The sequence below is a fragment of the Pterocles gutturalis genome, unplaced genomic scaffold (assembly GCF_000699245.1).
Source record: "Pterocles gutturalis isolate BGI_N339 unplaced genomic scaffold, ASM69924v1 scaffold6008, whole genome shotgun sequence".
Classification (NCBI taxonomy): Eukaryota; Metazoa; Chordata; class Aves; order Pterocliformes; family Pteroclidae; genus Pterocles; species Pterocles gutturalis.
In genome coordinates, this window is record NW_010120275.1 from 1 (window position 1) to 21827 (window position 21827).

Genomic DNA, 21827 nt, shown 5'->3' on the forward strand with positions numbered 1-21827 from the left:
TCTTTGTGTTGCACCTTCAGTACATGCACATAAATGCTCTTCAGTGGTGTCACCTACGCGTTTAGTGACAATTTTCAATTCATGCTTCAAACACAATGCGAGAGGAAACATTTCATTTAGAATTAAGTCATAGACAGAAGCATTGTTTTATTTCTTTGTGCTGTGGAGTTTGTATGTTTTTTTAATCTTTTTTTGCAAACTCTTTTCTGATATGAGCAAACAGGTCTACTAAGAATTATTAAAGATAAAAACCTCCATTAATTTTCCTCACAAATTAGCACAATTTTAGTTTTTCAAAGCACCCATATTTGTAGCAAATGTCTGCTTCCTAGAACGATGGAGCAGAATGTGCTGCTCCAGAGCAAAAGGATTTCTAACAGTGGTTTACCGGTACCCGAGTTTTGCTGAAACCATCCACTCCAGCACAGCGAACAGTGCTTGCTTTTGTTCTGTTAAAAGTGCAGGCACACAGAAGTATAAAGAGGCAGAAGAGAAAAGTCACTGGGCAGAAACTTAATTGTTCATCTGCTGAAAAGCACAGAATTGCTTTTGTTGTTTGCTGCCTGACCCAAGAGGGGAGCCTAGAGAGCAAAGGGTTGAAAAATGGTGGCACCCCAGAGCTGTCTTCTTAGAATCTGTCCCTAAAAAGGGATGTTGGCAAGAGAAAGTGACACTCCCAATGAGGGATCCACAGGTGCCTTTAAATGCAGCTTTAATCATTCAGAGCTAAGTTGTATTGTAAGGACACTGTAGTTTACATTGGTTTATGTACTCCAGAAATGAGGAAAAAAAAACAGACAACTGTAGGATTTGTTTGCTGTAATAATTCAGCATTGGATGTTCAAACGTTTTCAGTGTCCGGCTGGTAGCTCCACTGACTAGAAAGCGAGCCTGAGTGTATAGCTGAAGGATTTAAATACCTGAAGTTCACCTTTTTGAATGCCTTCCAGGTATCGGAGGGTATTTCTTCCAGATTATTCGTTTTCTAAATGCCATTTTGTGGTTAGGACCTGACTGTCTTGAGGTTACAATAGCTTAAAATGGTGAGACTAGTACACGCGTGTTTTCCGCTTCCTACCGCTTTTATATTCCTGTCTCATTGTGGTTTTCTAAATGTCATGTGATAAACTCTTGGTCTTAGGAGTTTATTAGCCTTAACTGGGTACTTGATACCAGACCATTTATTTGCTGCTAGATATCATGCATTCCTCTCCGAATAAAACAGAAACTTCAATTGACTCCTTCCCAACTGCCTTCGCTATTCCTTGGGGTCTTGTTAAACTTATTCAAGGTTTTTGGCTTCTAGATCACAATGATTTTGAAGTAAGTATGTTACAAGTTAGTCAGACAGACACTGCAGTAGAAAACTGTAATCTCCAAAATCATGTTAAAAATTAGTGCTTAGCTAAATAACGGGTGATAAAACACTAGAAGCTTTTTTGTAAAACTACTCGACATCTTAAGCAATAAATTCTGATTTGAGATTTTAACTGATTTGAGATTTTAACTGCTTTGAGATGAAATTAATATTAAGACAAAGAAGAAATTAACCTTAATGCATGCATATGTGTATATGTTAGTAAACCCGATCTCTAACTTAACTTCTACAGAATTCACTGGCCCTGCTCTTTCATCCAGCTACAATCAAAACTGCTTCCTGGCAACACAGGAGAATTATTCAGTCCCTCATGTGCCAAGGAGAGCATAGGCAAGCCCTGAGGTACCTGCAGATGATGAAGCCCTCGGTGTCAAGCAGTGCTGAAGTGTGGCTTTTCCTCACTGTGCTGTTGTCCAACAGGTAAAGAAATTTTGCCGGCATTTTGGCATTCAACTCTTGGGAAAGGCAGAGACCAAATAATACAAACCATGATCCCTTAAATGTCCTTTCAACTCTGAATACCATAGTTTTGGGGCATCTTTGTGCTTATACTATTCATATTCCTTTACATCTCAAAAAAATGAATTGCAGGTGCATGGTAGAGGCTTGGGGTCTGGTACGGCAACATACCACTAAGTTAAACATCGAAGAGCTGTTAAAACACATGTGTGAAATCTGTCAGGAGATGGGACTAATGGAAGACTTACTGAAGCTACCTTTCACAGACACTGAACAGGTAAGTGTGGACAAGAAAAAAAATCCTAATTGTGTCTTGGAAAAGAGAAGAGTCAGACTCATAATAATTTTTTTAATATTCATTTCTCATAGGAATGTTTGGAGAAGTTTTTACAGGCCAGTGCTGGTGTTCAAAACCTTGAGTTTCTTTTAGTCCACCACCTCCAGCGTTCCAGCTATATCCCAGCACTAGAGCTGAATCAGTCGATGAAGGTTAATCTTATGGTAAGCATAAAAAAGCCCTGATTTGCTTTTTGTACTGTTGTTTGAAATAGTAGGAGTACGTTCCTACACCTTAAGTTAGCGCTGAACCTAAAGGTTGTACAAGATACTTCACTCCTCCAACGCTCCTCCGAGAGGTTATAAATGAAATGTTACAGACTGTTGGTGTCTCCACTTCAAGTAGTTTGTTTGCACCTGAGGAATAGATCTATACCTTTTCTATCAGACAATCCTGTCATTCAGTTCTTGAGATAGGTGTGTTAGGTATGGGTTAGACTATTGAAGGTTGGTTGTGTCACTCCTTTCTGTGGAATGAAGAGGAGGTTGTTACGTCATCTCTTGTATCTTGCTTATTTTCCTAGCCGAGAGCAGTCTGGTTGCCAATCCACAGCTAAGATTTGTGTGGTGGGTTGGTTTTTTTCATGTCCTTTATTTCCTTAGCCAGATTAAATTTGGTGTTACGTCAACTTCTGTTATGGATCTGTGAGACACTTTTATGCAGCCAGAAGGTGTGTGTAGGTAGCTTTTTCTTCCTCTTTTGAATATTCACATCCTTTTGTCCGAGGTAATTTGCAGTTGCCCTGTATAGTCAGTCATCTCGGACACTGGTGTCTCGGGAAAAAAAAGGGAAAGCCTGCTAGTGTGTGAGCCATTTGAAAGTTGCAGGTGATAGCCAGTGTATGAGCAGGAGGTTCTGCAGAGTGCCCGAACTGTGTAACTGAAAGTTGTAGGTTCTGTTATTATTCCAGTCTTCCTTCCGCTTTGCTGAAAATACACAGTGAAATTGGTGTGTGCTGATGGGTAGAACTTGCTGCTGTTCTGTGCAAGTGGATGCATTTTCCTGTATCTGTAGAGGAAATTTATGCAGTAATTAGAAATAGCACAGATCGTTCTGTGCAACGACCTTCCTGTAATTAGTTACCTTTCTGCTTTACGTTTTACATTCATCAGAGTGATCGTGACCCTCGCTGGAGAGAGAGAGCAGTGGCCAGAAATTCTATATTAGACCAATATGGCAAGATCCTTCCTAGAGTTCAAAGGAAGCTGGCTGTAGAGAGGGCTAAGCCTTACCACTTGCCTTCATCAGTCTTAAGAGAAGGTAATTTTTAGTGGGGGAAGTATAATGGACAACTAACCATCACTTTGATGGCACAGGGCTGATGTTTTTTCCATCTTGCTTTACAGTTGCAAGACCAAGGCCATTATCGGCAGTAACAAAACAAGCTCCTGCAGGAAATGTCCATACAAGGGCAACTTTCATCAGTCATGTATTGTCAAAAATTGGAGAAGTATGGGTAGGATATGAGCAAAAAACCTGTTTCTCACAGCATGACAGGTAAGCAGGCTTTTAACCAAGTTTAATCTTGAGCGATATGTTTGGAGAGAAAGAGAAAATAACCCATTTGAATTATGTTAGTGTTGTGCAGGGATGGTGACCTGCATAAAGCTTTGTTTGACTTTTTTGCACATAAAATAGAGAACATTTAAGAACCAGTTCATTGTAAGCAATATTTGGAGAGAGAGTTTTTCTGCTATGAGAACGTGTTTGCAGAATATGAGATAGCTGAACCTAAAGCTGCGATTACCGTCGAGCTCTTGGTGTACAGATTTGGATAGACTTGATTGTGTGATCAATAAGTAGTCTTTTACCGCTTCCTGAGCAGCTTCTGCCTTGTTTCTGCCTTTTTTACTTAGAAGCAAGTAGGATTATAAATAGCAGAAAAGCAGCTAGTACTTGACAGGTGATTTTCCTACAGGTGGTATGGTCAAAGAAATCGGAATTCTGAGATGTTTGGGCTTTAGGAGAATGAAAGTCCATTACATTTTCCTTTTAATTCTAATCCTAGAGTTACAGAACAACCGGTCATAACACGTCCTGTCCCTGATGCAGTGGTGCGCCATGCATTTGTTGGATCACCAGTTACAACATTCTCACAAAAATCTTCTAGGTATGGTAGATCTACAGAATGAATATTTTAAAAAGGTGTTGCTTCTCATGTGTGTGTGTGTGTGTGTGTGCGTGCACCTTCTGCACTTGCAAAGTGTTCTGTTTGCATTTAGTTTTGTACCTGTTAAAGAAAAGGTCAACTTAGGGATGCAGCGAAGTGAAGAATTCGAAGTGGTCCCAGCATTGGAAGGTAGATGAATTTTCTTTTGACATGAGAACGACATCACTTGTGCAACTGAAAATTGGATTACTCTTGCCTCGGAGGCAGTGATTCAGGAAATGAAGTAGGAGATGTAAAAGAAATGGAGATGTAAAGAAAGATGTAAAGAAACACTTAAAAAAAAGCAAATGCCTGGAAGTTGTTCATGGGCCTGATACATCACCCCAACAAAGGGTTCACCCGTGTTTCTTTTTCTTTGAAGGTTTTTGCTATGTATCATCTCAGCTTTCTTGAATGCAGCACGATGTATTTCATTTATTTAGTTATGTTCATGTTTTAAATTGTGTGTCTTAACAGATTGCTGGATTCGGTGGTTCGTCCTGTTCCTTCCTGTTCTGCAGCACAGGGTGGAAGCTGGTGGTCACCATGCAGAGATTCTACTTCATTCATGGCATCTAGCCCATTGAAATCCAACACACATGGTTCCATCTTAGAAAAGAATTTCTCAGGAGCATCAGAGCTGAATTTACTAGAGACTCCTCTTGTGGTTAAGGTTTGTATTTTCAAAAAACACTAACAAGCAACCATACCAAAAGCCTGTAAGCTTCGTTCAAAACCAAACCACCTAAGTATTTAATCCGTGGAATTTTTTCAGGATGCAGGTGGTTATTGTATATGCAGTCCTTTTGGCAGCAGTACGCTGGGACCAGTCTCAAAGAGGGAAATTTTAGTTCTAAGTTAACTGCAGTATGCATGTTGTCCCATAGCTTCGTGAAATACACTTGTGTTTATTGCATGGAACCAAGTAAGTTAAAACTCGATTTTTTGATATCCCTGGATTCTTAGAGGTGCAATTTGTCGCTTAACTATTTAATTCTTGAAGTTAACTAGTACACTAGCTCTGAATAGTTTAGCTTGCATACCTACAAGCAAGAATATGCTTCAGTTTCTTAATGCAGTGAAGTGAATGACAACTAAGTGACGTCAGTTCAGTGATGTCAGTCTCTGTCAAAGTCAGTGATGTCTTTTGGCAGCAATTTTAGTTATTAATTGTTTGTGTTGAACTGTATTTCCTTTCAGTGCCATCATTCTCTTCCCATGCAAGGAAATAACATCTGCCAGATCTTCTTGGTGCTGTTCTTTTGGCCTTTGCCTACCTGAACTAAACAACTGTGGTCTCTGTGAATTACCATGTTTTTCTTGTTACTAAGTATTGTCCATAGCATTAAGATAGTTTCATTTTCCTCTTTTAAAACACTTTCAGTATTGTAAAATCATATTTTTTTGAGCTGAGGTAAGAAGACCGGCATGCTTCTAGATGAAGATGTGTCAGTGTTCTTACAGCAGTGTCACATAATTTAGTCTAGTGCATGGATTGATTGATTAATTAATAGTGAAAGAGCAGTGGAGAGGCTAAAGTTTGTTCTCTCTGCTGGTACAAACTCAGTTTGTAATTTAAACTAATACATTTGACAAGTGCAGTCTTCTGTTTTGACAATCTAACTGCTTTTATTTTGTGTTTTTATTTATTTTCATAGAGAGCTAAAGTTATGGCCACATCTGCTTCTGGTTTTCCTGGGTTTACTCCTCAGTCTATTCTCAGATCCAGCCTTCGCACCACACCCCTAGCAACTCCCTCTGCATCTCCAGGACGATCAGCCACTCCTCCTCTGCGAGCAAAGGAAGCTAGAATATCTTTCAGGGAAGAGAACCCGAATGCAGAATGGACTGTTGGGGTAAGTTAGGCTGTAGGTAGTGATTTTTACAGTTAAAGGTTTATAGATCGTGATTTGATTTAGATTTTGTGAAGTTAGCCAAAACTCCTTCTATGGAGAAGTGGAATGGCAAATCCAAATGGCAGACTTGAATTGGGTCCAAAAAAGGTGATGTTAGACCTTCTGTAAGAAGATGTGCCTGCAGGAACATATTCATGATCAATACCAGGGACCTGGGCAGTTTTTGCTCACGTGTTGCTAGGAGCTGTGGTTGTTCCAAATGGCTAGTTCAGCTTCCCGCTCTACCTTTTCAATGGTGGTATGGCAGGAAGGTAAGGCATGTAGACTGAGCCAGTTGTTTGGGCTTGGTAAGTTTTGTGAATTAAACATCTTTGAAAGTGACAAAAGCGGTGAGCTGAATTTACTTTCCGTCTCTTTTTGCAAGGCTGGTTTACTTAAATGATACTAAAAAGAGACTCATGATGAAGAGGCCTATATTGTTGTCTGTTCTCTAGCCCCAAAGTTCTTGGTGTTGCTTCTTGCCTTGCACCAGGGGTAGCATTCGTACAGTTGTCAAATCATGTTGGTCCACCTGAAAGTTGCCCCCTTCTAGTTTGGCTTTTGTTCTGTCAGTTGGATTACCTGATTCAGCTCATCATGCCCTTGCCCTAGTAACGTACTAAAAATCAGGGGCGGAACGGGGGCATGTGCTAGTGTCTACATGTTAGAGTTTTCTGTACATGTACTAACAAATTGTCCTAATATGTTTTTACTATACCTTCTATTGCCTGTTTTAAAGAGCTCCTCAATAGGAAGTTCTTATTAATAATGCAGTGTGGCCAGATTAATTTACTTGTTCCATGCTACAGCCATAGTGAACACTAAGATAGTTTAGTAGTTCATACACATTGAAAAGCCTAAAAAAAGAAATTTTGAGGTATGATTTTTAGTTTGTAAAGCTCCCTGTTCTTGAAAACACAGTAGTGAACCCAGTGAACAGCCTTGAGATGACAGTATAAGCACGCACGTAGAGGCTCACTTCATCTTAATTCTCCAAAGTCTTGGAAACTCAATAAGCAGTCAAAAGTGTGATTAAGTTTTACACTCAGCTTTAAAAGCTAAGCTAATGCTAGAATGAGAATGGACTTTGTAGTGCCTTGCTTATGGTGACACTTGTAAAACTTACAAGTATCAGTAGATGTTTGGGGGGTTTTTTGTCTTGCTTTGACAAAAAGCATATGCATGTTATTGATCGTGATTTTTTTTTTTTTTAAAAGGTAACAGAAGATGATAAAGCACTGTCTGGAGCTTCATCTGAGCATCATCATGGAGTGGGGGAAGACTTTTGGTCTGAAAGTAGAGATAAACCAGCTCTGTTCACTCAGAGCAGTCCTGAGGACGATGGTGCTGAAATGGGAGAGTCTTCAGAAAGCATAGCTGGAAACGATTTGGAGAAAATGGGTGTCAGCAAAGAAAGTAACTTCTCTGACAGGTCCGACCAAACTACTTTGGAGTATCATGATGCAAACTCACCTGGCGATTTTGAAGATGATATCATCTTCATAGCTGCTAAACCAGCTATTTCTTCCACTCATGAAATTGACGATTTTCAAGAATTGGAGAAGGACAAAGACAGTGAAACAGCTGGAGACAAACCTTTCCAGATGGAACAACTGGATTTGTCGGAACCCAGAAAAGAAGCTGGTGTGTCTCATCCTACGATAACCTAAGTTTCTGAATTTTTCAAATGTCTTCAAAAGGTTAAATTTCTGATGAATGCAACAGTTAATGATGAGTGTTCACAAGTGTCCTAGGGGCTTCCTTGTGCTGGGATTTTAAAGTTGCCACTGTATTCTGAGTCCTTTTTTAGGTATCCTTGACATTACGAATTTATACTGCCTTTGCCTGGCATTTCTTGTATGTAATTGCATCTGAGGGGCAGCAGTCATTCGTGGGAGTTTTGAGAGGGATACAAGTTAAAAACTTAGGCTTCTGGTTATGTTTTAGGGGTACTTCTGTAGGGTGCGTTTTTTTTACAGCAAGTTTAGCGTATGGCTTTGATTAGGTAGATTTGGTTTTATTTTTTTAAATTTTTTTTAACCACCTCATTAGTGCTCTGGAAGTGAGTCTGCTTATATATCTGCTTTTGATTACAGCCATGCTTGCTCCTTTTGCTGGCTCAACAGCTTGTGCAACCTTTTCCAAACCTATTTCGGTTGGTCTTTGGTAATTCAGCTCAATTCAACTCATTCAGGGCAGTCCATCTGCTAAGGATGTGTTCATCTGAGCAGGTGTGCCGGCAGGTTAGAGGAGATGTAGCTCACTAGGTGGTGAGCAGTGATGAAGAGGGAGATGTACAAGCACAGCTACAGTCAGTATTTGCCATACAGAGCTGAGTCTATTCAGCTCTTTTTATACAAAAGTTTGCTGTTCCTGGGACACGCATGTAAGTGTCAGAGTTCTGTGTCTGAGGTCTTGAAACAGTTTGTAGCAGTGAGTGTGTTCTCCAGTACCAGAGCATCATATGCATCTCGATTCAGTCCTAAATCTGAGATGATTCCAGAGGATACTGGAGAGTGCTTGCTGCTGTTGAGGTTCCTCAGCTCCTTCTCTTTTTAAGTAACATTAGCGCCCAGATACAGACCCCATGCACATGGGTAAAAGGGGTTCTCCAGATCTGTTTCTAGAAGACAGGTCAAAACATTTGCCTGTCCTATGCTAACGGTGCTTTTCATTAAGAATAATAAGGTGCTAATTGTTAAAGAATAATCTTACAAAGAAACTTGTGTCATTGCTGGGATGTGGTACAAATGTTTCTGTATAATCTCAGTACTTGGGAAGCATTAGAGGGCAGTCAGTATAGCTCTTGTTTGTCCAGAGCTAGCAAAATTCTCCCAGTCCTGCACAGCGCCTGCAAAGGTAATTGCTGGATCTGGAGGAAGCTGACAGTAGAAAGAAAGAAAGAAAGAAAGATTTAAAAAAGGAGGATGTTTCTAAAATGGAACCTATTGAGATCAAAACAGGTTAGCAAGCAGTTGGGTTTCAACACCACCAGTCAATCACTAGAGAAAAGAACAAAACCCTAGATGCATTCTTGTAGAAGAGGGGAAATGGTGTCAAGGAAGGAAAGAAGTATTGCTGGAATAAGTATCCAAAGAGAAAGAAGAAAACTTGCTACCCAGTTTTAAGAAGGAGGGATGTTTTCTGAAGTTTTTATGGATTAGGTCAGTAACGTATCGGCTTTAGTTTGTAAAGAGACCATCAAAGGTATTTTTGTTTTTGTGATGGAAATTATGCATTGGACGTGTGGTTTTACTGGAAAGAAGAATTCAGGGCTTCTGTGCACTTAAAGTCTTGGTAGCACTATTTTGTTAGATCACTGTCCTGGGTGAAATGCATAAAGGCTCGCTTTAAAATCCTATGAGCATTTAAAAAGAAAGGATGTGAAGTGCAAGAGGGAAGTCATCCACCTGTCTGTGTTTGTAGGAGTTGTGGAAGAATCAAACACTGGATGTCTTACCTTACCAGAGGATGGTGGATTGGTGTTTAAAGCTGCTGAAGCTGCTGCTTTTGGGACTGACAGTGAAAGGTAAGTTGATAAAATAGATAGATCTTTGTGTGCACACAACATGCAACTGCTGGCTTTCCTGTGTTTGAAAACGATGGTTGTGACCTGGTATTGGTTCTGTCCTGTGTTCTTAAATCAAACGGCTTTTCTATTCCTTTCTGTCTGTGAACAGAACTAATTTGGCATGAATCTAAGTCAGAATGACTAGCTGTCAGTGTGAGCCTTTTCTCTTAAATCACTGCAGAGCCTGAGGTACGGTGGGGAAGACTTCACTCAGCAGGCGCTATGAACCTCCTGATAGTGTGAGGGCTGCTAAGCAGATCCTGTGAACATAAGCCCTGCTTTTGGCTGAAAATTGTGTAGTGGAAAGTTACAACTGAGATTCTGTAGATTTAGTGGGTTTATTTTGGGGTTTGTGGTAAGTTACATTTGGTACAACCTTTTTTTCATTTGTTCTAAACCTCCCATACAGCAGTTGCACTCTTTCTACAGAGGACAAATAACAGATGATTCTTTAATACAACTCTGTTGTTATGTTATTAGCTAGGGTTAGATAGCTGGGAAGAATGTTAAGAACTTGATTCATTGCATAAAATGAGTCACACATTGAATGTAGATATGTTGGTACGGAACTTCCTTGCTCTTCGTAATTTTTTCTGTATTGAAGCTGGAAGGTTTGACATTGAGAAAGTAATTTGTAAAGCTCTTCAAGGTATGTTTTGACACATTATGCTGAATTTCTCTCTTTCTCTTCCCGAAGTGAAACAATCCGCCAGGAGTCCAAAATGTCCTCTTCATCAGAAGATAAAGCCATGCCAGCTGTAACAAGTGCACAGCTTTCTGAATGCTCAGAGGCACGCAGTGACTGTACGTACAGTGTGTTGGAGATGTGAGTTAAGGTAGCTGAACTCCTGAAGTATAATGGGCAGTTTGCCAGACCACTACAGGAGTCTGCAACTGAAGGAGCAGTAGCATGTTACTACTAACTTTCATTAAACTGTAGAGAGAATATCCTCCTCAAGTAAAGTCTGTGTAGGAAATGCCTAGCGAACGTTCCTGTTCTTGATCAAGATATGGAGAAAACTGGTAGAATTTAAAATATTAGAGGGAGAGATCAGTATTTATTTTAATGCCGTACACCACCACTAATTTGTGTGGTAGGGCATGTTGCTGTTTTAAAAGATGATGCATCCTTGGTATTCAGGCTGGGAAGAAAAACTAGCTGTCCGTGTGCCTTTCCAGCCACCCTTTCCTCTGATCTTTTTCTCTATGGACTTGCCAGCTGATTTTCCCTTTCTCTTTTTATAATTTTATTTTCTTTTTTCTTTGTCCTTTTTGTTGTGGGGCTGCCTCCTTTACCAGGTAGATAGTTCTGGCTTCTGGTTTTTGGAGAAAGCCCAGTATATGTGGGAGGATAGAGAACTGTCTTTCTGGGTCCTGCTCCCTCCATTATTTCCAGTTGCTTAAACCTGTGTCGTTTATGTAGCAGTTAAGATAAAATTATATAAATCTCTTCCAGCTGTGAGAAGTATCCTTGGCAGCAAGAATGTGGTTGGTACTCATTCAGAAAATGACCTGCAGGGGAAGTGTGTGGATTTACCTAAAGAACATAACCGGGAAGCAGCTGAGGCTGAAGAAAATCTTCCTTTTCTACAGGAAGAACGAACTGTTTCCAACAGTCTTCCTAAAACTGAGGAAGTGAACGTAAGTGAACTGTTTTCCCATTTTCTACAAAATGGAAAACACTTTGCAAATTGGGGACGGTCCTGTCTGTGACAATTAGAAGACACACAAAAACATCTCAGTTTCTATAGAAAAAAAAAAAAAGCCTCAACTATTTTTAGAAATAACCACGTATTCCTTTGGTTTACTGGAACTTCAACGTGCTGAGATCCTTTGCTATTTGTTCCTTATTAACATAAACAGAATTCCCAATGATGAGTTCATTTCAGTGTCAAGATATTTCCAGCTACTTAATTTTTTTTTTTGTAAACCCACATTTTTTTAACATCTAAACATTGTAAAATACAAATGTTAACAGGTTGTTCACATGGTCTGAAAATTAGAACTAGAGATGCTTCAGTTGTCCCAGGTCTTTGCCCACGTTGTTACTTCTGGGGCTGATGAGTTATTTGGATTCACTGTGGCTGTCCTCTAAGTACCATGTAGAGTATCCTGTCCATTTGCTGCAGGATTATATTTACAGGATTTCGTAACAGTTAGAGTGAAATCCAAACCGCAAGGCAGGCATACTAGAAATAGATTGGTCTTAAGTAACAGAAAACGCTTTTCAGTCTCCCGGATTTCAGATGAAGTGAAATAGGCAGTCAGTCACTTACTCAACTCATCTTGGCTTTGGGATTTGGGCCAGCACTGTGGAGAACATGACTGTAGACTTGGGAATACAGAAATCACTTATGGGAATAAATGGAAAATTTGTGATGGGAAGAAGGGAGCAGGTACACAAGATGGTCACAAAGCTTCTGCAGTCATTCATGTTGCAATACAGTGAAAGTTTTTCTGCTTTTTGTAATTGCTCAGTACAGGGAACCACAAACCATGAGATGGAGCTATTTAGAATGCATATATTGTCTCCTGCAATCCAAGTGATTGCTTAAAGTGCAGTGTTGAGTGGTTGGGTGTGATACCCGGCCAGCTTGACTAAGTGTTGCAGTCACAGCTGTCATGACTGTAACTTTAAACCTGAGGGACGTAATTCTACTTTACCCTGTTAGATGGGGAGTCGGTCCCTCTGTGTGAATTTGTAGCCAGTCCAGAAAGTACAGCAATGTGATGATTACTGCCAGCTGTGTGTGCAGCTTGTTTGGTAAAGCTGCTCCCTTTGTTCATGGGTGATGGTCGATCGTTAGTCATGAACAGAAGTATCAGAAATGGAGCATGTGAGTGCATACACAGAATACTCTCTTCTCTGTGCTTTAAATGCGTAAACTTCTATCTGTAGTAGAGAGTACATTGTATGCTTCTAACTTTACATTCAGTGGTGGTCTGAAAGGAAAAGCAGCATTTCACTGCCCTCAGTTTCACCTATCTCAGTCTGAAGTTAGTCTGTTTGGTGATTAATAATGCATTAACAGACATGTTTTAACTTTAGGTTATTGAAGGCAGTGTGGTTAAAGCCCAAAGCGAAGAAGCAGCACCTGAAGCATCACCAAGCAGTGAACTACATCCGTCAGGCAATCTTCAGTACAGCTGTGATACTATAGAGCAACAGTTTGCATGTGATCTGCCTGATAACAACCATGGTGAATGTGATGCAGCTGCGGAGGATGGAGAGCTTTTTGAATCTCAGAGTAATTTTACTTTAGTCTTGGAAGGAGAAGAAGGTGAAGGGGAGATGGGAGGCCCTGTGTTGGTAGCTGCTTCTAACCCGGCTGGCACAACAGCAGAGGAAAAAGCTGCGAACAGTTTAGGAAATGCTGAAACCCAAGAACATGTTACAAACTCAGTATCCACTGTAACTAGTGATCGGGAATCCCAAAATATTGTAGAGGCTCTCCCATACGTGCCTGAACCCATTAAGGTAGCTATTGCTGAGAACTTACTGGATGTGATCAAAGACACAAGAAGTAAAGAATTTACATCTGAAGTTGTGGAACAATCTATTCATGAAACCATAGGTAAAAAGGTAACCAGATTCCGGAAGGCAAAAGGTCCCTTAACAAGTGTGCCAGAAGGAGTGGAGGATGAAACCAATAGTCATCAGGTAGAGAACGTCATCACTCCTAGAACACGCAGAAGGGGGCAACTGAGTAGAAGTCTAGTTATTCCATCAGCAGGCGATCAGCAGCTGCTGAAGACGGACAATCCAGTTCTTTTTGGACTGTCTCCGAGGAGAAGTACCAGGCGAGCCAAAGCAGCATCTGAGACTTCCAGTGTTCAAGCAGCAGGAAAGGCTGAAGATGAGGAGATCCCTGTGATGCCTGTTACTCCTAGGAGAGGCAGGAAGCCTAAACCAACCAATTTAGAAAACGCAGAAAGTAGCCATTCTGATGGACAAACACTGGCCATCAGTACGCAGTCCATAGCCGGTACTCCAAGAAGGGGATTAAGGAGAGCAAAGGAAGCTGTCTCTGAACTCTTGGAAGAGGTGAATGAGGAAATGTCTTTTGCTGAAGGTAGCATTATTGCTTCTGCTACTTCCAAAAGAACTAGAGGACGAAAAAGTTCATCAGGAGATCAAGAAACTGGCCAGATTGACACTGACCATAAGACAAAAATGGCAGTCAGTCCTAGTAGAAGTGCAAGAAGAGTGAAAAGCAGTAATTTACAGTGTGCTGAAACGACTGTCAAGGAGCCAGAGGTGCAGCCTAGTGACCAACTACTTTCACCTGTGCCAGCTAAAAGAGGCAGAAGAAGAAAGATGAGTTCAGCAGAAGTTTCAGAAAATGTGGACCTTGATCTGTCTAAATCATCGCTTCCTCAAACAGAATTTAAGCTCCCTGTCACTCCTAGAAGAAGTGCTAGGAAGGGGGAACAAAATCTCTTGGCAGACACAGAATCTACCTCTACTCAGGCAGGCATGCATTCAGGGGGGAACATGGAAATCCTCGATACTCCTAGGAAAAGAACAAGAAGAGTTCATGCTAAACCAGAAGAAGGAGATGATACCTCCAAGCAAACACCTTCACAGCCAGATGAGGCATCAACAACACCCAGGCCTAGAGTAAGGACAGGGTATCGGGGCAGAAAGAAACAATCAGTGTTGGAGGAGAGCACAGGGGAGGAGGCTTTGCCCCAAGGACCTGGTGGCAGTCCTTTGCTGCTTGAAGACATAAACCCATCTGGCCGTGATGAAACATCAAGAACTTTAACTGAACGAATTACAAGAACCAGATCCTGCAAAACTGCCCTGCATCAGAAACTGTCTATTGAGGAAAATGATTCCTTCCTTTTCTCTCCTCCTCTCGCAAAGCTGACAAAAAATTTCAAAGGTAGGTGCACTATATATAAATGCAAAATAGGGCATATTGCTCTTCTGTAAACCAAAAAAACCAGGCTGCTAGGATGTCTTTAAGTATTGTGAAGAATCTAACTATGGAAAGTAAAAGATTTGGAAGGAGGCAATTAATCTTTTTTCTGAACTCTACATGGCTGGCTGGGTAGTTGTTGTGGAAACAGATGAAGCGGCTGATGTTAATAGAGTGAAATTAAATTTAAGGTGAATTTTTGTCATGAGCTTAATTTTCATCAGTTTCGAAAACTGGAGGGTAGCTTTTAATATGTGATTGCCATCCTGTCCCTCAATAGAGAAATAAAGGAGAATGCGTCCAAATTCTGTTCAGTTTTTAACTTGGAACGAGCTGCATCTTGCAACAAACTATACAGCTGTTTAATTATGTGATTGGTTTTCATGGGCATATACTTTGCTAGTGGAGTTACTGTGCATAGGTTTCTTTTATTAGAGTACATGATAAGAATTTTTTTTGATTGTTGATGCCTCTTGAGCATATCTTGGATTATGAAAGTAATTTACTGTAAAATAATGCATCCCAAGAGGCAGTTACCAGGGGAAAAATGCCTCCACCTGAGTGTTTTTAAACCTTATTGGACCTTTTGTGTCAGGAAGCTACTGTGCTCTTGATTACCAGCTGTAACTTAATGTCACTGGCCCTTCGTGTACAATGTATGTGCATGTTAACAATACATTGTCATTTTAGCTGGAAAAGCAGACCAACCTGTGGAGCTTAAGGATTTGGACCCGGACTTGTCTTCTCAATTTGTCTTTTCACCGCCTCTTTTGAGGTCAAGGAGAAAAAATGTATCTAGCATTTCCCACACTGTGAAAGAACCAGTAAGTAGAAACTCTCGTTGTCTCATGTTTTTGATTTTTGCTCTGTGCTGCTTTTCCAAACCAGTTGCAATGCCTTGCCTTCTTCCTTGAGAGCATTTCTCAAGAGAGCTTTACATTCATCAGCTAAACAATTTATTTTTTTTCTCCTTCATGAAAACTAGTGACAAAAATCAATCTTGAATCTGTGTAAGTCAAGAATTAGTAGGTATTGCTTTGCCTTTAACAGAAGGCACACTGGCTTTCTTTAAACTTACTTGGTGTGTTATCTGTTAATTTCAGAATTTGTATTTTAGCGTGGCACAATGATTTGTGGTGGAAGCTTTGTTTTTGCAGAGAGAAACTGTAATGCTTTTGGACATAACTTTGGCATGACTTCTTCATGAAAGCAGCATTCTTTTGTGTTCTGTAGAAGTGTAAGAACTTGTGCATGAGGAACTTTTTTGTTGCCTTAACATAGGAGCTTCCAGCAAAAGAGGAGGAGGATACCAAATCCACAGAGTCTGTGGGAAAGCAAAAACCGAAGAGAGGCAGAACTGCAAAATCAAAATTGAAGAAAGCAAGCAAGTATGACATTCTTTTTCAACGCTTGTTTGCATTCTTTTATTGTGGTTATGGCTCAGCTGTTAGCCCCCTGATTTCCTCTCCCTCACTGGGCTGTGCGGTCCTGCTCTGACTTCAGGAGCCTGTCCAGCTTGCTGGTCTCATAGGCACCTTTTCCGCTGCTGAAGCGTTTAGTTTTCCCAGGGAAACGGAAGAGGGAGGGGACAGCAAAGGGCACGTGGGTGCTACTCTTTGCAATGATGACGTGCTCTTATATTGCCTTATTCCACCTTAGGAAAGCACACTCTTCCAGTCTTTAGCTCTCCATACAAGGCAGGAGGGGGTCAGTCAAGGAGTAAAGAGAACTTCTTGTTTCTGGAGATGTTTTCTGGAGGACATTTGCCTCTTAAAAGCTGGGGTAGGGGGCTGTAAAAGCTCATATGAATGGTGTCTGAGAATGTTGGGACAGTCTGGCAAGGAATGAAAGCCAAAGGAAGCTTATTTATGTACTTTTTCTGCCTGGATCCTATTGTCAAAGAAGTCCATAAATAATTCTTTGGCATTGATTTTGTAATTGCATGGGGATTTTTTCCTCTACTAAATACTGTTGGTAATAAAAAAAATATTTTTCAGAACCCCAAGAAAAGAAGGTTCTTGGTCACCTCCACCAGTGGAAATAAAATTAATCTCTCCTTTTGGAACTCCAGTGGATGGAACAAAAAGCAAAGAGAAAGAAACCGCAGAGGCAGCAGAGAAGATTCTACGAAAGAACAAAAAAAGACTGTCTAATTTTCCAAAGCCTGTTGTGCGCCGGAAGATGCTGTAACTGTTTTTTTAATTTTATAATGTACACCACAGTTTGTAAAGTCATCAAAATTGTGTGGATTAGTAAAAAGACAACTAACCATCTGATTTAGAAGAGATAATTTATATAAATTATTGTAAAATTTCATAAACAAAGGTCTTCAATAAGTAACTCCATGTGGAGTGTGTTTTCCTCAGTCAATGCAGTTTTCTATTTTATATTAAGACTTCATACATTTATATAATATGTAAATACAGCTTATTTTAGGAATGTCAAATAAAAATATCTACTTCACAATATGCTTACTGTCTGATAGCTTTTTGAGGGAATAGCGGGTGGAATGGCCTGTATTGCTCAGAAATCTTAGTGTTGGTTTGCAAGAGTTGCTGACCCTCAAAAATGAGGCAAAAAGCTTTTTAAAAGTTGCTTAGAATTCCTGTAAGAATTTAACATTTAAAAGATCCTAGTTTAAATTTTGTAAGTGATGTTGGACCTTCTGGCACAGACAATGAGACTCACAATACAAACTGGTAAATCCGTACGTTCACGGTTAAGTTGTACTGTACTGAAGTCGGAATGTAAACAATTGTATTTTAAACCGTGCAATATTTTTTTGTGTTTGTTTTAAACTTTGGGAAAGCTGCTCCTTAGTTCATAAAACTAGATCACACCTCAGATGTTTTGCTATTTTTTACAATTTGTTGTCAGCAAAAGCAACTGTATAGCAGGTATGATGCTTACAATAGCATATCAAATTTGAAGGGGTATTACCCATGTACTTTGAAATTTGAGCCAAAATTATTTTCTTAAGGTTAAGTAGAATGCTACTATAACTGAAGTAATTGTTGTCTGTAAACATATTCTGCAATATTTGAAGCCTGCATATCACAGAACTGAAAACCTGATGGTAGACCTAACGTAATAGTCTGAAAAAGGTACAAAACTGTACAGAAATCTTAGTTACAAACCATATTTTTGAATAATTATTTCATTAATAATCTTGGGTGATGGAGTAAATGTCCCTCTAAAGCTTCAATTTGTAAAAATAAATTCAAAAACCTATTCTTTTTAAAGCACACATGGAAGTACTATTTTGATGTGCAGTCTTTTAGACAATGGATTATTTTTATGTATGTTAATTTATATATGGATGCAATTTTTGAAGACTACAGAATGGTGGAACCTGACATTAAACTTTTCAATTAGTGAAAACTTCTACAGTTACTCTCAGAAATAATTTATTGGTTCACTAATGTCTTGTACCTAATGGATGAATGTATTAATAACAGACTAAGCTTGAAAAAGAACTTTCTTCTGGGGCCATGATTTTTCTATCTCCGAACAGGTTGTTCTAGGGCAGCAGTTGCATGCACTTGGATAGTTTTCTCCTTGGGAGTATTCATGACTGAATGAAAGATTAAAAAGTATGCCAAATATTGACAGTGTGAAGGTGGTAGTGTGAGTGAGACTTCTCAGTCAGGTTAGTAATTATTTGCTCTGAATATTTTGTACTTGAACTACAATACAAATATGGTCAAAGTGGAATGGGGGGAAGTCCTAGCAATATTTTTTTAACTTCACATTGCACAGAAATGCAGCGAATAGCTCAAAACAGGAATAGAAAACGGATGTCAAATCTGTATATATGTTTTGTGTAGTGCTCGGGATTATTTATAAAAAAGCTCCAATTCCTCATCAAATAGAATTGACTGATGAGATGCTAGTGAAGTTTGCTTCATAGGGTTTAACATCCTTCTGTCATTTATACTTACAGTATATCTTTTGGTATGAAAATCAGTTAAAGCATATTAGCTAATTTTATTAATAATTTGTAGTGATTTTTAGCTTCTATATTTTATAACTAGCTCAACTGAATTATCCTAATTTGTCAGTGCTTTGGAAGAAAAATAAAATGATAGTAATAACAAGAAAATTGTCATGAGATCTAATAACTTCCTAAAGTTCTGTAATAGTCTAAGGAGTCTTAATCTGATTATATGTTAAAATGTTTTCCTTCATTTTTTTTTCAGTCACTTGGATTCAGTGCATAGTTCTTGGGTGCCAACCAGTTTCCCCAGGGAGCAGTTCAAAAAGAATATTAGTGTAAACATAATGTGTAACAAGGAATGGGGTTTCAGAAAGTTGAAGGACATAGAAGGAAATGGAAGCAAAACCAGTCCTGGGAATTTTTATTTAGAGCCTGAGAAAAGGAAAAGCCAGCTAAGGGCGTCAAGATGGCAACTCAAGGGTGGGTTTATAATGAAGCGGCTAGGGGAAAATACAGCCACCCTCCACTTGCTGGCACCCTGGACACATGTGCCTCATGACGGTGGTCCCCAGTCCAGCTGCTGGCCCCGAGACCCTCACCACCCTGCTTGCTGACACGGCAGACACATGGTCTGTGTCCCCTGTGACCTGGCTTCGGTTGCTGGTGCTTAACTCACTCACCCCATGACCTGTGGTCCCACCCATTGCTGGCACTGGGACCCTCATACGATCTGACAAGCGTAACGTAGCAGATGCCTTCACATTACACGTACCCTTACACAGGTAATGTATATGGCCACAGCTGTTCTTTCAGAAATCAGAAATACAGGCTTTTCCTTTCTTAAAATAGCCTTGAAAATAAGTACTGGTTGAGTCACCCTGCCTAGCTATCAAAAATTGACCTTTGCACTTCTTGTATTTTCTACAATGCTGTCTAGAAGCTTAATAACTTCATAACTAAAATGATTTATTGAAACTTATGATGGCGTCTACCTAGACAGCAATAAGGATTATGCACGTAAGGGCAGGTTAAAGAAATGCTGGAGAAGAAACAGAGTTCAGATGAACCAGTATGGATCTGATCACTAACTGCATGAATTAAGCTTATGTAATGGGTTGGGATGAAGGGAAGGCTTGATCCATGTACCCTGCATGATTTTTACAGTGGGATGACACCCCAATAAGTTTGTGGGTTTTTTTCAAATACATTTTACCTTCTAGTTACTTCTCATCTTCACAGATTACTTCCAGTTATGCTGGAAATTTTCAACGAAAAGGTCATGAACTCACTTTGTTTCAGTATTACCAAATCTGAGCTTTCTGTGTACATTGATTTGTTTGCTTATTGTGATTTGAAAATCATCCTTTATACCCTCTTAATGTGACGCATGTTGGCTGATGTGTGTGGGTGCTATCTGGACCTAACAGCATCTTTTTGCTGCTTGAGCTACCTGGCTGCTCTGCTGTAGCACTGGCCAGGTTGTTTTATCCCTTATAGTAGTCGTCTTCTTTCTCCTTTCTTCTTGTTGCTCCGTTTTGAAGAGAAAAGGGGGTTAAGAACAAAGTTAGCAATTTTCTTTCCTTCCCCCCCCGCTCTTGTTAGTCTCTTGTTTTGGCAGATAAAAGACTCATTACTAATTGAAAACAGGAAATAGGTTTCTCTTAAGCTGGGAAGGGATTTTGAAGATGGTCTGTGTCTCAGGGAATTGTGTTTTTAGCTTTCCTTCTAAGGTTTATACAATTTGCCACTCGTTTGTGAACAACTTTCTCCTGTACCTTCCTCCTCATTGTTTTTGAGCCACGTGGCCAGTTGCAGAAAAATTTGATGCAATGAGCAGGAGAGGGGAAAAAATAAAGAATACCCAGGGAAACAAACTTTATTAGTTTTAGCAGCTAGTGGAAAAATATTTTTTAAACTCTTCATCTAATGCTGATAACAGAAGCAGATTGTCAAGGAGCCAGAGGTGCAGCCTAGTGACCAACTACTTTCACCTGTGCCAGCTAAAAGAGGCAGAAGAAGAAAGATGAGTTCAGCAGAAGTTTCAGAAAATGTGGACCTTGATCTGTCTAAATCATTGCTTCCTCAAACAGAATTTAAGCTCCCTGTCACTCCTAGAAGTGCTAGGTAGGGGGAACAAAATCTCTTGGCAGACATAGAATCTACCTCTACTCAGGCAGGCATGCATTCAGGGGGAATGTGGAAATCCTCCATACTCCTAGGAAAAGAAGAAGAAGAGTTCCACATGCTAAACCAGAAAAAACAGATACTCCTGAGTAAATACCTGCACAGCCAAATGAGGCATCAACAACACCCAGGCCTAGACTAAGGACAGGGTGTTGGGCTAGAAATAAACAATGAGTGCTGGAGGTGACCACAAGGGGCGGAGGTAGGAGGCTGTGGTACAACATATGATTAAGAAGTTTATTTAATAGACCATAATGGCAGAACATGCCCTGTGTGCAAGTATTAGTAGTATTAGTAGTAGCATTATTATATTGGAATATCACAGGAATATTCTAAGTGTGGTAAGTTATATAATAGTGTAATCATTAAACCATTCCTCAACCTACAAGTTTTTCTACCTTTTTCCTCTGGTTCTCTCCCCATCACCCAGGGAGAGGGGGAGTGAGCGAGCAGCTGTGTTGTGCTTAGGTCTGGCTGGGATTTAACTACGACACACCGGAACAAAATTTCATGTAACTACTGTTCCTAAAAATCCCCACAGGTTCTACCCAGTCTCTGGGCCACCTGTTCCAGCACCGCCTGCAACTTCTCCTGGCCCAGCACAGGGCGCGTGCACCGCCCCGCCGGCGGCCGCCCACACGACCTCCTCCGCCATGAACTGGCTGGTGAAGCCCGAGGCCCCCAACACCACCAGCTTGTAGGGCCACCCGAGCACCCTGGCCCTGCCACTGCCAGCCACCCTAGGGAGAGGAGCCGCTGCACTGCTGGTCATGGCCATGGTGACAAACCCTCCTCTTGGTGCTTTCTCCTTTTTCAGCACAGCTCATGCCAGGGAGGCTATGAAGGAAGAAAGTAAACATAGCTTCAGACAACAGAACAAAGTCAGCTGGTCTTTCTAATAACCCAGGAAAGAAGAGAAGAAAGAACGTTTCCCCAGCTCCAAGTTTGCTGCGGTAGTGAGGGAGGGGCTGCAGTGATGGCCCCTGTCAGTA

General features: G+C 40.3%; 1 protein-coding gene across 1 annotated transcript; it reads left to right on the forward strand.

Annotated features, from left to right (window-relative positions):
* Window positions 1–336: 336 nt before the first annotated feature.
* On the forward strand, window positions 337–17182 carry AHCTF1 (AT hook containing transcription factor 1). Its single transcript, XM_010076832.1, has 18 exons — window positions 337–390; window positions 1177–1323; window positions 1611–1798; window positions 1970–2114; window positions 2207–2338; window positions 3287–3434; window positions 3521–3671; window positions 4150–4284; window positions 4801–4996; window positions 5982–6179; window positions 7436–7862; window positions 9645–9747; window positions 10487–10593; window positions 11246–11430; window positions 12839–14678; window positions 15405–15538; window positions 15996–16102; window positions 16712–17182. The coding sequence occupies exons 1-18, from the start codon at window positions 337–339 to the stop codon at window positions 16902–16904; spliced, it is 4590 nt and encodes a 1529-aa protein (XP_010075134.1). The 3' UTR covers window positions 16905–17182.
* Window positions 17183–21827: the final 4645 nt, after the last annotated feature.